At 46.4% G+C, this 15,088-nt stretch overlaps 1 protein-coding gene across 1 annotated transcript; it reads left to right on the forward strand.

The window, feature by feature from the left end:
- Positions 1-1,873: 1,873 nt before the first annotated feature.
- Nxf1 (nuclear RNA export factor 1) lies at positions 1,874-15,067 on the forward strand. The gene is made up of 21 exons (NM_021579.2): positions 1,874-1,969; positions 6,543-6,726; positions 6,921-7,074; positions 7,767-7,850; positions 7,931-8,035; positions 8,155-8,235; positions 8,316-8,385; positions 8,497-8,585; positions 8,692-8,799; positions 9,137-9,246; positions 11,009-11,045; positions 11,288-11,356; positions 11,436-11,491; positions 11,609-11,716; positions 11,816-11,874; positions 11,969-12,084; positions 12,209-12,251; positions 13,004-13,076; positions 13,347-13,529; positions 14,424-14,484; positions 14,720-15,067. The coding sequence occupies exons 1-21, from the start codon at positions 1,942-1,944 to the stop codon at positions 14,756-14,758; spliced, it is 1,857 nt and encodes a 618-aa protein (NP_067590.2). The 5' UTR covers positions 1,874-1,941; the 3' UTR covers positions 14,759-15,067.
- Positions 15,068-15,088: the final 21 nt, after the last annotated feature.

Below are 15,088 nucleotides of genomic sequence, written 5' to 3' on the forward strand. Positions count from 1 at the left end.
TGATGTTGTCGTTTCTGGGTGGGATCGTCGTGGGCTTCCGCAGCCAGCAAACCACTGCTTAATACCAGAACCAAAAGGGTTAAGTTGGTGGCTTTGACAGCCCCCATTGATAGGCAGAGCAGCTTTGGAGCTCTGTACCCACAACTCCCTCTTAAAAGGGAGTGGCCAAGTAACAACAGCACTAAATTAGAATTTTCCTTTGAACTGGAGCTAAGTGGACTCATTATTGGGTGTCAACTTCTAGGGCTGTCCCAAACAGTTTGAGCCTGTTTAACCTGTATCTTCAAATCACCTGGTCCTGATTTTTGAACTGAGTGAAGCAAGAGCTCTGCTGCTGGGTGAAGAGCATTTGTGCCCAGCTCCAATTTGTACCCAGCTCTTTGGCACCTTCTAAGATCCTGAGCAAAACCACTGCAAAATGGAGGTGACCCACCTAACACAGACCCTCAAGGGAGATTAATGAGTTGTTTTGTCTTTCTGATCTGTGTTAAAGTCATGCTCCGTGCCTACCAGTGCCCCATCTGATTCCCCTCCTACAGCAGCATCTGGGTCCAAGGAATGGAGGAGAGTCCTAGTCACACCAAAGGTTTACTAGAAGAGCTCTTGGGTTTGCCATCTAAAAATTTCAACCAGCACTTGGGAGTTAGAAGCAAGTGGATCTCTTTTATTATTATTATTATTATTATTTTTTTTTTTTTTTTTTTATTCCGGAGCTGGGGACTGAACCCAGGGCCTTGTGCTTGCTAGGCAAGCGCTCTACCACTGAGCTAAATCCCCAACCTCGCAAGTGGATCTCTTGAGTTTGAGGCCAACTTGGTCTACAAAGCAAGTTTCAGGACAGCCAGAATTATACAGAAACCCTGTCTCAAACAAAACCACTCAATACTAGCAACTTTCCCTACCTACCTAGCTAACCTGGGTTTTACCAATTAGGCTTCAGCATGATGGCCAGGGCCTTGGGGGTGAAGATCATAGCTCACTAGATTACTAATTTTGTTTTGAGACCGTCTATGTAGCCTTCGCTATCTCTGTACTGGCTATGTCGACAAAAATACTGGTACTAAGACTAAAGCTTTTTTTTTTTTTTTTTTTTTGAGGCAGGGCCTCTACAAGCTCTGGCTATTCTAGAAATTTCTATAGAGCTGAGACTGGCCTCAAATTTAAAGATCCACCTGCCTCTGCCTTCCAAATACGGGTTTAAAGACCTGCGCCACTACAGCTCGCCTGACGCTTTAATTAGGCAATTTGTAGAAGACCTACAAGGGAACAGGACAGGATTTCGCTTAATTCACACTTGGGTTTCACAATGGGCATGATACTGTGCCAGGCACGCTGGAGGAAGAAAAGTTGCGCATAAGTTAAGGTTCCTGTTCCAGTGGGGCTTACATTCCAATTTTCTATTTCGTCATAATCCGTCGTAGAGGCGAGAAAGGCTGGGAGGGCATAAGCCGGCGGCTGGCAAGGAACTGCGCTGCGACTTACACGCTGCCGGGATCCCACCTGCGTGGACTGTGATCCGTTACTCCCGTTCAGAGGCCAGGTCTCCATTCTTCTGTGTAGCTCTCGTCCCTGCTCCTGAGTTCAGGGCTAAAGCAGACCGCTCAGCTCCAGCGCAAACCTCAGCGCTGCGGGCCAGCGGAGAAGTAGGAAGGCGGGGCCGACCTACAAGCCATCGCGCCCCGAGCTCCGGCCGTGGGCGGGCCTCGGAGGGCCTGGCCACGCCTCCGAGCGGCCGCCCTGCTTCTGCGCAGGCTCAGAGAGCGCGTTCCTGCCCCGCGGCACCGCCCACATCCTGGGGACGTCGGCTGCGCGCGACGTGCTTCGCCGGATAAATGCGGTGGCGCCGGTCGTAGGAGAGCTTCTGTCCTGAGCGCCAAGGCGTCCGGGTGTTTGGTGGCGTCAGGTTCTGCGCCTGAGCCCGCCCCTGTACCTGCCTGTGCCATGGCGGACGAAGGGAAGTCATACAACGGTTAGTGCGGGGCCTCGGGCCGGGAGGCGACGCGGTGGGTCAGGGTGGGCGGCCCCGGCCTAGGCCTCAGCCCGGGGGCGGGAGGCCGCGAGGAGCCCTACGTCCGTAGGTAGCGGTGGCCGCGCGGGCAGGGGGCGCGGGACGCCGCGGGACCCGGGGACTCCAGAGTCGCCCGGATTCTGGCGTTGGAGGACCTGTGGCTCAGGGGTGAGGTGACAAGATTTCCTTTCAACTTTGAGGGTGGTTGATGCCTGTCAGTTCAGTTTGGCAGCCGGACTCTTCCTTTAAATGTGAGTCAGTAGTCAGGCTACCCTGGTGCCCTATTTTTTTTTTTTTTTTAAATACGATCAGTCTGTTCTTGCAGCTTGCTGCTTATTGTTTACCCAGTTTTCTAGCCCGCACACCTACCCTGACTTGTTAATTCATTGTGGTGGTTAGGACAGTATGACAGCTGAGGTTTGAATCTGAAGTTGGCTGTGCTAACCCCGAGTGAGTTAAACTTTGAGGCCTTGTTTTCCATCTCTTTCATGTGGGTACTTGTCTCCCGTGTCCCGTGTGTGTGTGTGTGTGTGTGTGTGTGTGTGTGTGTGTGTGTGTGTGTGTGTGTGTGTGAGAGAGAGAGAGAGAGAGAGAGAGAGAGAGAGAGAGAGAGAGAGAGATCATTTTATTAAGTGCCTCAAACACAGTGACTGGAGTGGGGATTTTTCAGTGAACCGTACTTGGACTGTCTCTTTAATGTATTCCTTTTTACTAGGGTCACTTGATATTAGGTATTAGATACTAGAAATTAGGTAGATTTCTTTGAAAGTTATGAATCTTTTTTTGTGCTTGTGTGGTGCTGATGACTTATCTATGCCTGAAAAATCTCTACCCAATGACCTTTTATTTTAATTCAAATATAATTGATCTCCTTCCTCCAGCCACTCACCTGTCATCCACTCCTCTCGCCAAATTCATGCAACTTGCTGAGTTCATTTAGTGTTATGTATTAGTTTGTAAAGCATACCATTTGGGATTGGCTAGCCATTTGGGGAGTTTGTCCCTTGGAAAGGCTAATTCTCCCTTATAGGGTCAGCCCAGGCTGGCTTCAGTCAGTCTTACTGTGTCAGCTTCCCAAGCTCAGCATTGCAGGCAGGCATGTGCCACCCACCATGCCTGCCTCACAGATGTTTACGGTTTACTTTTTTTTTTTTTTTTTTTTTTTTTTTGGTTCTAGGGTTGAACTTAAGGTCTGACAAAAGGTAAATAAATAGAACCAAGTGTAGTAGTACATTGTTTAAGGTAAGAGGATCAGAGAGGTTCAAGGTCATCCTCCACTACATACATAGTGTGCCCGGCTTTCTGTTCTCCCACAGAGCTATATTCCCATCCCTTGTTATTTTTTTGAGATGGTTTGCCAAGTTGCCCAGACTGACTTGAAGTTTTGAATTCTGCCTCAGCCTCAGTCTGGGTGATCTTTTTGAGTGTGGAAGGATAGACAAGCACTTTATCAACTAATCAGTATCCTTAGCCCTCCTTTTATTCGTTTTGTCTATATATAGGCAGACCAAACACTAAGAGAAACAGGGTTTCAATCCCAGTCTGGCCTTAAACTCTGTGTAGCTCAGATCCTCTTCCCTTAAACGGTGTACTACTACACTTGGTTCTATTTATTTATTTATTTATGTATTTGTTTACTGAAACAGTGTCTCAAAGTGTAGTTCTGAATGATCTAGAACACACTGAAAAGACCAGGCTGGCTTTCAGAACTCTGCCACTGTCTGGAATTAAGTTGTGGGTCACAATGTTTGGCTTCTTTCCCTTTTTTTTTTTTTTTTTTTTCTTTTTGGTTCTTTTTTTTCGGAGCTGGGGACCGAACCCAGGGCCTTACGCTTCCTAGGTAAGCGCTCTACGACTGAGCTAAATCCCCAGCCCCGCTTCTTTCCCTTTTTAAGGTATACTCTTAGCTGATCTGGAACTTGGATTCCTCCTGCTTCAAACACTAGTTATATTGGAGGACTCTAATGTGGAACCTGCACCAGACCCTGAATCTAGAAGTTCCTTGAGGTGTTTTTTTTTTTCCCCAAAGAAACTAGCATTTCCTAAATTCAGAGTGCAGAAGATGGTAGTTGTTTTTAAGAGACTTTACATCATATTTGTAAGAATTCTTTATTTTTCGAGAATCTCATGTAGCCCAGGATGGCTTTGAAAACTTTGTGTAATTGAAGCCTCCCCTTCCCAATTGCCAGGATTACAGGTGTTGGCCACAACATCTGGCTCTGTAACCATCAATTGTACAGCAAGTGGCAGATTTCACGTGGTTTTTCAGGGGTCTGGTTAGATTTTGGGGTTGCTCACACTTCCACATTCTACTCTCTGTAGGAACTGGTTTCTGGGTATTTTTGTTTTTCTTTTTTCTTTCTTTCTTTTTTTTTTTTCCTTTTCTTTTTTTCAGAACTGGGGACCGAACCCAGGGCCTTGCGCTTGATAGGCAAGCGCTCTACCACTGAGCTAAATCCCCAACCCCTTTTTTCTTTAAATTCTAAATTTTCTGGCAATTTTATACATATAATACACAGTGTATTGTGATTGTGTGCCCCTTTCATTACTCTTTTGTTTTTACTTATTTACTTTGTTTACTTACTTTATTTAATGTATAAGTGCTCTGGTGCATGTACACCTGCATGCCAGAAGGGGGCATCAGATTCCTTTATAGATAATCTTGAACCACTGTGGGATTTGAACTCAGGACCTCTGTAAGAGCAGCCAGTGCTCTAAACCGTTGAGCCATCTCTCTAGCCCTACTCTTTTTTTTTTTTTTTAAAGATTTATTTATTTTATGTATATGAGCACACTGTTGCTGACACACCAGAAGAGGTCATTGGATCCAATTAAGGGTGGTTGTGAGCCACCATGTGGTTGCTGGGAATTGAAGTCAGGACCTCTGGGAAAGCAGCCAGTGCTCTTAAGCCCTGAGCCATCTCTCAGCTCCCTACTCTTTGTTTTTAAGAGTTTATTTTTTTTCTGTGTCTGAGTATTTTGCCTATGTGTTTATTTTTCTATCATGTGTATGTCTGGTGCCTGCAGAGGCTGGAAGAGGACATTGGCTTCCCTGGAGTTAACTACAGAGGCCACTTCCATGCAGATATCAGAGCCCTTGACAAAGGAAAGATCTCTATAGGACATCAACATCAGGAACAAGTTATTGGAAAACCTAGGAATATTGAAAAATAAAAGGGTCAAGCATATACTCACGGAGACTCATTGCTTAAGAACACTTTCCAGAATACTAGCTTTGATTCTCAGCACCTACACTACAGTGCACAGCTGTTAGCTACTGTGTGGGTGCTGGAAGCCCATTCTGGGTCCTTTAGAAGAGCAGCTAGTGCTCTAATCATTGAGTGATTTTTTTCCCCCCCAGCCTCTAACCTACTGAGTTTAGTTAAGGTTGTTCATATGAACTTCTGGGGAGGCTCTTCCCTTCTGCCTTTTTTTTTTTTTTTCTTTTTCTTTTTCTTTTTTTTCGGAGCTGGGGACCGAACCCAGGGCCTTTTGCTTGCTAGACAAGCGCTCTACCACTGAGCTAAATGCCCACCCCGCAGCTAGTTTTCTTTTTTTTTTTTTTTTCCAGAGCTGGGGACCGAACCCAGGGCCTTGCGCTCCTAGGCAAGCGCTCTACCACTGAGCTAAATCCCCAACCCCCGCAGCTAGTTTTCTTAAGAACACTATTCCTAGCCCAAACACAGAGGCTTCCCAGAAGCTAATGGGAGCAGATGTGGAAAAAGAGAAACACTGGATCTGGGGGGAGAAAGGAGTTGGGTGGGGGAAGACTGGGAGAAGTGGAGGGAGGAGAAGCCCCAGTCAGAATATATTGTATAAAAAAAGAGGGGCTGGGGATTTAGCTCAGTGGTAGAGCGCTTACCTAGGAAGCGCAAGGCCCTGGGTTCGGTCCCCAGCTCCGAAAAAAAGAACCAAAAAAAAAAAAAAAAAAAAGAATAAGTAGGGGCTGAAGAGATGGCTCTGCTCTTCCAGAGGTCCTGAGTTCAATTCCCAGCACCAACATGGTGGCTCACAACCATCTGTAATGGGCATCTGATGTCCTCTTCTGGTGTATCTGAAGACAGCAACAGTATATTCACATATATAAAATAAATAAGTCTTTTTTTTTTAAAGGGATAAATAAAAAAAAAAAGGCATCTTACAGGGGGTGGTGGCTCATTTAATCCCAGCACCTGGGGAGGTAGAGGCAGGTGAATCTACAAGGCCAACTTGGTCTACAGTTAGTTCTAGGATAGCCAGAGCTACACAGAGAAACCCTGTGATGGCAGTGTGGTAAGTTATTTCTCCAGTGCCCTGAGGTACATTCTTGACCCTTTTCCAACATCCCTATAGTTTCCAATAACTTGTTCATGATATTGATGTCCTAGAGAAAGTTCTTTGCTCTGGCTAGGGCATAGGCATCTCTATGGAGGAAGCCTTTGTAGTTAAAATCTGTTTTTTCTAAGAGTACAGAGTACTAGAAACTGGTGGTTACACCAAGGTAACTAGGACCCCTCATATATTTACTAATTTCTGTGTCTGTTTCCATCTCCAGAACATGATGACCGTGTTAGTTTCCCACAAAGAAGAAAGAAAGGTCGGGGGCCTTTCCGATGGAAGTGTGGTGAGGGGAATCGTAGGTCTGGAAGAGGTGGTTCTGGTATACGGTCTTCCCGGTTTGAGGAAGATGATGGAGATGTGGCAATGAATGATCCCCAGGATGGCCCCCGAGTGAGATAGTAAGTGAATAATTGGTCTGCTTTGAATAGTGACCCACTGAATTATGTAGACCTGTTATTTATTGTCTTTGTCGTTTCTCGTCTCACCTTGTAAAGTGATACTTGACAGAATCAGTTTAGTAGCTGTAGTTTCCCTAGCAGGACTGGTTCATCTTCCCTAGTGTTTATGGAAATGTAATTCTGCTTCCCAACAGCAACCCCTATACCAGCCGACCTAACCGTCGGAGAGATACTTGGCATGATCGAGATCGGATTCATGTTACTGTACGGAGAGACAGAGCTCCTCAAGAAAGAGGAGGTGCTGGCACCAGTCAAGATGGGACCACCAAGAACTGGTTCAAGATTACAGTGAGTACTTGGATGAGTAAGGTGGTTCAGAAAACAGGACTGGACTCAGTCAGAGTGTTTTGACACCTGCCTCTAGCTCCTCAAATGTGTTTTCTCTAATGTTTACTCACTCAACAGTGAAGTATACTAATCTATCCTTTCCTCAAATGAATATCTTAGAACATCTAAGAACAGAGTTAAGGAAGGGAGTTCAGGAGGATAGGCAAGGCGACACATGGAGGGGAAATCTGGATGTAGAGTCACACTCAAGCTAAGAGTGACTCTAGGAGACCGTGGAGTCTCTGGGAGCCAAGTAAGGCATACATACATAATACCTTAGGACTTTTTGAATTAATACATTTGATATGTGCCCATGTTTGAGCCATCTTGCCAGGAGTAATAAGTATATGGAAAGGAGTTTAAGGAATCTTTGTATCTCAAGTGGAAACCATAGACCTGTTCCTTTCTTTAGGAGAAAAAAAAAACCCAGCTACTTTAGGATAGAAGGGCACTACCAGCCTCATGCATGTAAGCATGCTTCCTATCGCTGAGACCTCATGCATGCTAACTGCCTCTGTCAGCCGCATGCATGCCAGGTTAGGCATGCTTTCTGACAAAGCACTAGGAATATTTTCAATCTTGGCAGAAAATACAAAAAGAGAACTGAAATATGCTGGCTTGGTTACATCTGTACCCTTCTCTCTCACTTTCAGATTCCTTATGGCAAAAAGTATGATAAAATGTGGCTTCTGAGCATGATTCAGAGCAAGTGCAGTGTCCCCTTCAACCCCATTGAGGTAAGGCAAAGTTAGACCTGAAAGGCTGTGGAAGGGCCTGTGGACTACAAATCTAATATTCTTTGTTTTCCTTCTTCCAGTTTCACTATGAAAATACACGGGCCCAGTTTTTTGTGGAAGATGCCACTACCGCTTCTGCATTAAAGGCTGTCAACTATAAGATTCAGGATCGAGAAAACAGAAGGGTATGAACAAAGGGCCTGGCATGGCACAGTTGGCACTGATGCGCTAAAAGGGACTAAGTCTTAGTGCTGGTGATTAGGCTTCCCTCAAATACACTCTTGCCTTTCTGTCTTCTCTTCAGATATCTATCATCATCAACTCTTCTGCTCCACCCTATATTGTACAGAATGAACTGAAGCCTGAACAAGTAGAGCAGCTCAAGGTAAGGCTGGCTCAAGTGACAATGGTCCAGCAGACTTTAAATCTCCATCGGTGACCACTAAACCCTTTGTCTTCCTTTAGCTGATCATGAGCAAACGATATGATGGCTCCCAGCAAGCACTTGACCTCAAGGGCCTCCGCTCAGACCCAGGTATGACTGACAGCAATGATCCTGACTAAATGGAGAGGGGGACAATTGGTCTTTATAACACTGGTATGAGCAAGCCCTCTCAGACTTCCTTTTTTTTCCTGCTTGCTAAAGATTTGGTGGCCCAGAACATCGATGTTGTTCTAAACCGTAGAGGCTGTATGGCAGCCGCCCTGAGGATCATTGAAGAGAACATTCCTGAGGTGAAGCTTCTTTTTTTTGCATTAGAAAGCAGAGTGAGATGGGTAGGATAGGATGAGGGACAAATTTGCCTTGTGGTAACACATCTAAACTTTGTTCTATTCACAGCTATTGTCTTTGAACTTGAGTAACAACAGGCTGTACAAGCTTGATGACATGTCCAGCATTGTACAGAAGGCACCAAACTTAAAGATCCTGAATCTCTCTGGAAACGAAGTAAGACGGATCCCTAGTGGTACTTTGGTTTAATGGTTACTGGTTATGAATGGGTGGAGGCAGACTGTATGGGAGTTGGTTCTTCCCTTCCTCCCACTGTGAGTTCTTGGACTGGAACTTGGGTTGTGAGATGCTCACAAGGCAGGAGCTTCTGCCCACTGAGCCATCACACTGACCCTTGGCTGTATTTCTGTGGTGGTGGAGAGCGAGAACAGTTTGGCTGGCCATGGTGGGAAGCAAGAAAGAAAACTTAGGTTGTATTTGGAAACATGGGGATCCAGCTGCTATCCTTAGTAAAGTCCGTTTCCTGCCTCTTTTCTTCCCTCATCCTTCACAGTTGAAGTCCGAGTGGGAATTAGACAAGATAAAAGGGCTGAAGCTGGAAGAGCTGTGGCTTGACAGAAACCCCATGTGTGACACCTTCCTAGACCAGTCCACCTATATCAGGTCAGTTGTAGCCTCTGTCTCCCCTCCTGGGGACATTCACCCCCTGGGAGGCTGAGCTAATGCACCCTGACCAGTACCCGTCTACAGGAGAACATGCAGCCCTGAGCTGGAACCACCTGTCCTTTGGGAGGAGGATCCCGTACTCCTTTCTGCCTGTCAATGTCTCCTAGCTTTGTCCTAGATCTCCTCTCCTTTCTTCTCACCTGACTACTATATTCTGATTCTCTGGCCTTTCTCCTTCCTTCCTGAACACAGCCTTTTCTAGAATCTCCCTACCTGTTATTCCAGGAAGGATACCTCTTCTTTTCTGTTCTGATGTGGAGGTGTCTTATATATGTCCTACCTGTGTGTTTGTCTTCAGCCAAAAGCCTAGAGTACTCAGACTGAGAAAGCCCTCTCTTACTGAGATGGGCCTTCCTTCCTTTGCCCTTCGATGGTCCCTCTTGCCGTTGTACCAAGAGGGACTCTGTTTTCATGACACACTTAGCCAGGGCTGTTGCCTGGTCCTTCCTGCCCATGACGAGGTTGGTGCCTCTTGCAGGCTGGCACCATGCTAGTGGTCTCTCTTGCCTAGTGCTGTGAACTGGGCCCTTCCTGGAGAAGAAACCTGGGTTCCCTAAGATGTGACCAAAGCCAGGGACCCCGCCAGCAGGTGAGGGGATCCCAAGGCAAATGCTGGGCGTGGAGGCCATAGGGGCATCTGCTACCAAGGAGACAGAGAAATGACCCTGTCAGGGGCATGGCTCCTCCCTCACTCGCACACCTCACGTCACCCTGCTTGGCCCCGGAGATGGCTGGTTAGCCAGAGACGGGTAAGATTCCTCAGGGAAGGAACAACCTAAGACAGGCACAGTCGCATAGGGGCCATCAGGAGAAAACTTGGGGGCCAACTGAGGTGGGGCACAGACCCTCACCCCCCCAACTCGGCAGAGGCCTGAACCCTTCTGAGGGAGGTCTCCTGACCCCATGGCTGCTTTACCTCCCACGCCCAGCTCAGACCGGGACCCATGGAGCAGACAGAGACCTGGCCAACAGCAACTGCAAACCATTATAGGACTTATTCTCCATTTCTACCTTGGGACCACAGGAAAGGGGCAGCTGAAGGAAAGGGCTGTATCAGGAGGTCTTTCTTTCTACCATTCTTTTCTGAATGCCTCTGCCTTCAGGTCTGTCCCTGTTGCTTTACTTCCTCTTTGTCTCTCCATCTCTCTTTTGTCCTTGCCCTACCTTTCTCCATTTCTCTTCTTTCCCTTGGTCTCTTTTCTTTCCTCCTTTCTTCTTGAGCCCTGTCTTGTTCATCTCCTTGCCCCAACATCCCGTGCCATACTTGTGGTGTGTTCTGGTCTTGGCGAAGGCCAGACCTGGCAGAACTGGTGGATACCTGGTGAGGCAGCAGAGCCCCTGGGCTCCCACCCCATTCCCTCCTCCCGGGGCTGCACAGGTGAGTAGGTGGAAGGTAAGGGGGGAAAGGTGGGGAAGGCAGCCCTAGGCTTAAAGCCTGGGCTGAGAGTGTCCTTCTGTGGCACTTGGGATCAGGCAGTGAGACAACAAAGTCAGCCTTCAAGGCAATTCAGAAGGGGTGCCCCTGGTGAGGAGGGGAATGGGTGTTCTTGTCCCCAAGTTTAATTTAAGCTGGGGAGGAGGGGGCGATGTACAGGATGGGATGGGCTGTTCCTCGGGTTTTTGGTGTATTTGCTCCTAGAGCAGCCCAGGAGGCATGATGGCTCTGAAGCGTCTCTCACTTCTGTCCCGTTCTTGACAGCACCATTCGCGAACGATTTCCCAAGTTATTACGCCTGGTAAGTTTAATACTGTTCTCAGTAGCAAGGACAGCCAAGGTCTTGCCTCTATTTTGTGACCATCCATGTAGGTGTGGAGATTTCTTTGAGAATCTGCTAACAGTGGAAATCATCATCCTAGAAACGCTTGTTGACAAAGTTTATATAGGATCCCTGTATACTCTCCATGCTTTAGCTTTTCTGTATGCTTACAAATCCCGTCTTTGTTCTGTTTCTCATGTTACATTCACTTCTTTTTACAGGATGGCCATGAGCTACCCCCTCCAATTGCCTTTGATGTCGAAGCCCCTACTATGTTACCACCCTGCAAGGTCAGAATTGGGCTTAGAATTAGAGCTGTGTGTCGGATACATACTGGTCCTGTGACCCTAACATCTTGTTTGATTTCAGGGAAGCTATTTTGGAACAGAGAACCTAAAGAGTCTGGTCCTGCACTTCTTGCAGCAGTAAGTTTCCCAGGAGCCCTTAGTGCTGGGGATAATGGCTGGTCTGTGCGTACTCACTGCTATATGTGTCCTTTTGGTTCCAGACACAGAATTCAGACTCTTTAACTTTCCTTACAGGTACTATGCAATTTATGACTCAGGAGACCGCCAGGGTCTTCTGGATGCCTACCATGATGGCGCCTGTTGCTCGCTAAGCACTCCTTCCAACCCTCAGAACCCTGTCCGGTAAGTGTCACATGTCAGAACCTATCCAGAACCAAAAGATTATTTGGGAGATACAGGCCACTGATCTGACCACCACCATCATTCCCTCTTATTTTCCAGACACAACTTAGCCAAATACTTCAATGACAGCAGAAATGTGAAGAAGATTAAAGATACCAGTAAGTTTATTGTGTGTGCAGTCAAAATGGGAATCAGTAGAGCTAGCCAGTGTGGATGTGCCCTAACCGTGGTTTCCCTTCCTTCTGCTTGTAGCCACGCGGTTCCGGCTATTAAAGCATACACGTCTTAATGTCGTTGCCTTCCTCAATGAGTTACCTAAAACTCACCATGACGTTAACTCCTTTGTGGTAGATATAAGTGCCCAAACAGTAAGTACATATGTTTTCCTAATGAAGCTCAGAAGTGGGGTCATGAGTTCAGCATTCACTGGGTAAGGAGGCTCAGGCTCCGGGTTGGGAACCTCCATTACTTCGGGTGCTTTTTCTCTTTCAGAGCACATTGTTGTGTTTTTCTGTCAATGGAGTCTTCAAGGAAGGTAAGAATTTTGAGTTCTGAACCTTTCTCAGTATCTTTAGTTTCCTAGCTGACTTCTCATCCCTTTTCTTCTCCGACCTCTGTCCTATTTTGCCCAGTACATCTTGGTTTGGCCTTAAAACTCTTCCACCTGTCTTACCTGCAGTATGACAAAAACCTGGGGACCCAAACAGTGTAAGCGTAAGAGTCAGGCAGGTCTCCATTTCTTTTTTTTTTTTTTTAAAGAATTATTTATTTTATGTATATGAGTACACTGTAGCTGTCTTCAGAGGGCATCAGATCCCATTATAGTCGATAGCCACCATGTGGTTGCTGGGAATTGAACTCAGAACCTCTGGAAGAGTAGTCAGTGCTCTTAACTGCTGAGCCATCTCCCCAGCCCAGGTCTCCATTTCTGTCCCTGTGTTAATGCTGTGGGTCTGGGAAAGTTGCAATACCTTTGAATCTTGTTCTTTTTTCTGTTTTGTTAGATGATTTCATAATACTTTTGCACAGTGGTACTTCAGGAATGATTTCAGGCACTTTGCCAAGCTAGGCTAACACTTTTAAATTGTTTTACTTCCTATAGCACACAGCAAATTCTGTTATTATCTGATCTGTCCCTTTATCCCACCTCTGTTTCCTTATGACCAAATAACCCTCCTTACCTGACCAAGTTAGGAGTCTCTGTGTCAGACACCGTGGTGTGAGTGATAATTGTAAGATCAAGCCTGAATGGCTTAAGGAGCCATTGCCACACTTCTCTCATTGCAGTGGACGGGAAGTCTCGAGATTCTTTACGTGCTTTCACGAGAACGTTCATTGCTGTTCCTGCCAGCAATTCAGGGTAAGTACTCAGCTTATCAGTTTGGGTATTATTTTCAGTCCCAGGGTAGCAGTGTGATAGCTGGAAGGTAGAGATATTCCTTAGGTAGTTTTCAGAATTGCAGAAAAGCAATAGAAGTTTATGAAGTGAATAGCAACTCTTGGTGTGTTAGGGAATGAAAGGGAACATGGGAGGGAGGGGCATGTGGATGTTAACCAGATCTGAGAACAAAGACAGTGTAGAAAGATGAGGTCATTTGTCCGTTTATTTAAGATTTTTTTTGTCCCCAAGGCTATGTATTGTAAATGACGAATTATTTGTGCGGAACGCCAGCCCTGAAGAAATCCAAAGAGCCTTCGCCATGCCTGCACCCACACCTTCTTCCAGCCCAGTACCCACACTCTCCCAAGAACAGCAGGATATGTTACAAGCATTTTCTACCCAGTCTGGCATGAACCTCGAGTGGTCTCAGAAGTGAGTGTTGAGCATGGATAGGACCAAGGGGAAACAGATAGCCTGACAGTGAATTAGAGTGCTTTAATAAAAAGATTCCTACTAAGAATTCTGCATAAATTATTTTTTAAAATTTAAAGCGCAAATGAAGAATTCGTTTTCTGTCCCCCTCCCAGCTACCTATGGCCTCCCTCTTCCCCAAGCAGAATTACAGATTAAAGCTGACTTCACAAATGCAGTAGTCACTCTACCACCAAGCTCTTTTCAGGTGGTTGTTTTGAAACAGGGTCTCACTATGCACAGAGCTCTGCTTGCTTCTCCCTCCAAAGTGTTGTGATTAAAGGCATGAGCCAAGTTTTTATTTATTTATTGTTTGTTTTGTTGTCCATTTTTAAACAGGAACTCACTAAGTTCACTAAACCTGGGCTTCAACTCTTTACCCAGTCCTAAATTCCAGTGGGCCTCAGCACTCCAGGGAGCTAGGGCTGTAGGTACAGCACATGCCTAGTTCCGAGTCTTTATGTATGGTTCTGCACCTTTTGTTTTGAGACAGGGTCTCACTTTGTGCCTTGGCTGCTTGGAAGCCACTGTGTAGCCCAGGTTTGCCTCAGCCTCACCGAGTTCCCCAGCTGCTTCAGCCTCTCCAGTGATAGGATTGAAGGCCTGAGCTGCCTTGCCCAGCTGGAATGTAGTTTTTAAACTGTATAGCTCTTTCCCTACCAGTGTAAACTACATTGGTCATTTATGGTAGACATTTTGACCATTTAACATTTGTACAAGTGGTGCGATGGTGTGTGAACTTAATGAAAACATTGGTGACGTTCTCCACGGGTTGGATTCTGGGGTGACATTCAGTGGTCAGTGACTGACTGCATTTTGGTTCTCATGTGGCTTCCTATTTTAATCATACTGCAGGTGCCTTCAAGACAATAACTGGGACTACACCAGATCTGCCCAGGCCTTCACTCATCTCAAGGTAAAGTATAGGAATTTTGTGGTTAAAAACGGATCTCTGCGCCTTTAAAAAGGGTCAGATGAAGGCTGGGCGTGGTGATGGTTGCCTTTAATCGGCATTTGGGAGGCAGATCTCTGGGTTTGAGGCTAGCCTGGTCTACATAGAGAGTGCCAGGACAGCCGGTGAGTCACAGGAGCTGAGCAGGGAAGGTGGGAGAGAGGTCACCTGGCTCTACTTATATTTTATCTTTCTGCAGGCCAAGGGAGAGATTCCAGAAGTAGCGTTTATGAAATGATCTCAAGAAAAGTCCCCTTGTAAATAGCCCTTGGATAATATTGTCTGGCTGTCATCTGCGGACTCCTGTCCAGCCCGAGGCCACCCTGTAACTGTGACTGGGGAGGAAGGGCTGCTTCATCCTCCTCACCTACCTTCTGGAAGACTTAGAGAAGACTTCCGGAAGATTGAGCCTCATGGTGCCAGGAAGCCAAAGCTTACTTTGTAGAGCTGACACTAAATTACCGAAGGACTTAGGTGCTCTGTGTACTTAACCCCAGGATTCCCTTTACTTTTTAAGATAAAGAGTGATATTGTAGTGTGTGTCCCATTACTGGCTTGTTTCCCTCAA

This window comes from Rattus norvegicus, chromosome 1 (assembly GCF_036323735.1).
Source record: "Rattus norvegicus strain BN/NHsdMcwi chromosome 1, GRCr8, whole genome shotgun sequence".
In the NCBI taxonomy this organism is placed as follows: Eukaryota; Metazoa; Chordata; class Mammalia; order Rodentia; family Muridae; genus Rattus; species Rattus norvegicus.

Bases quoted from the DNA above. Each gene is read 5' to 3' on its own strand.
- Nxf1 (NM_021579.2), top strand. From the start codon at position 1,942: ATGGCGGACGAAGGGAAGTCATACAACG. The intron at 8,586-8,691 runs GTGAAGCTTCTT...TTCTATTCACAG, and splicing joins TTGAAGAGAACATTCCTGAG to CTATTGTCTTTGAACTTGAG. The intron at 8,800-9,136 runs GTAAGACGGATC...CATCCTTCACAG, and splicing joins TGAATCTCTCTGGAAACGAA to TTGAAGTCCGAGTGGGAATT.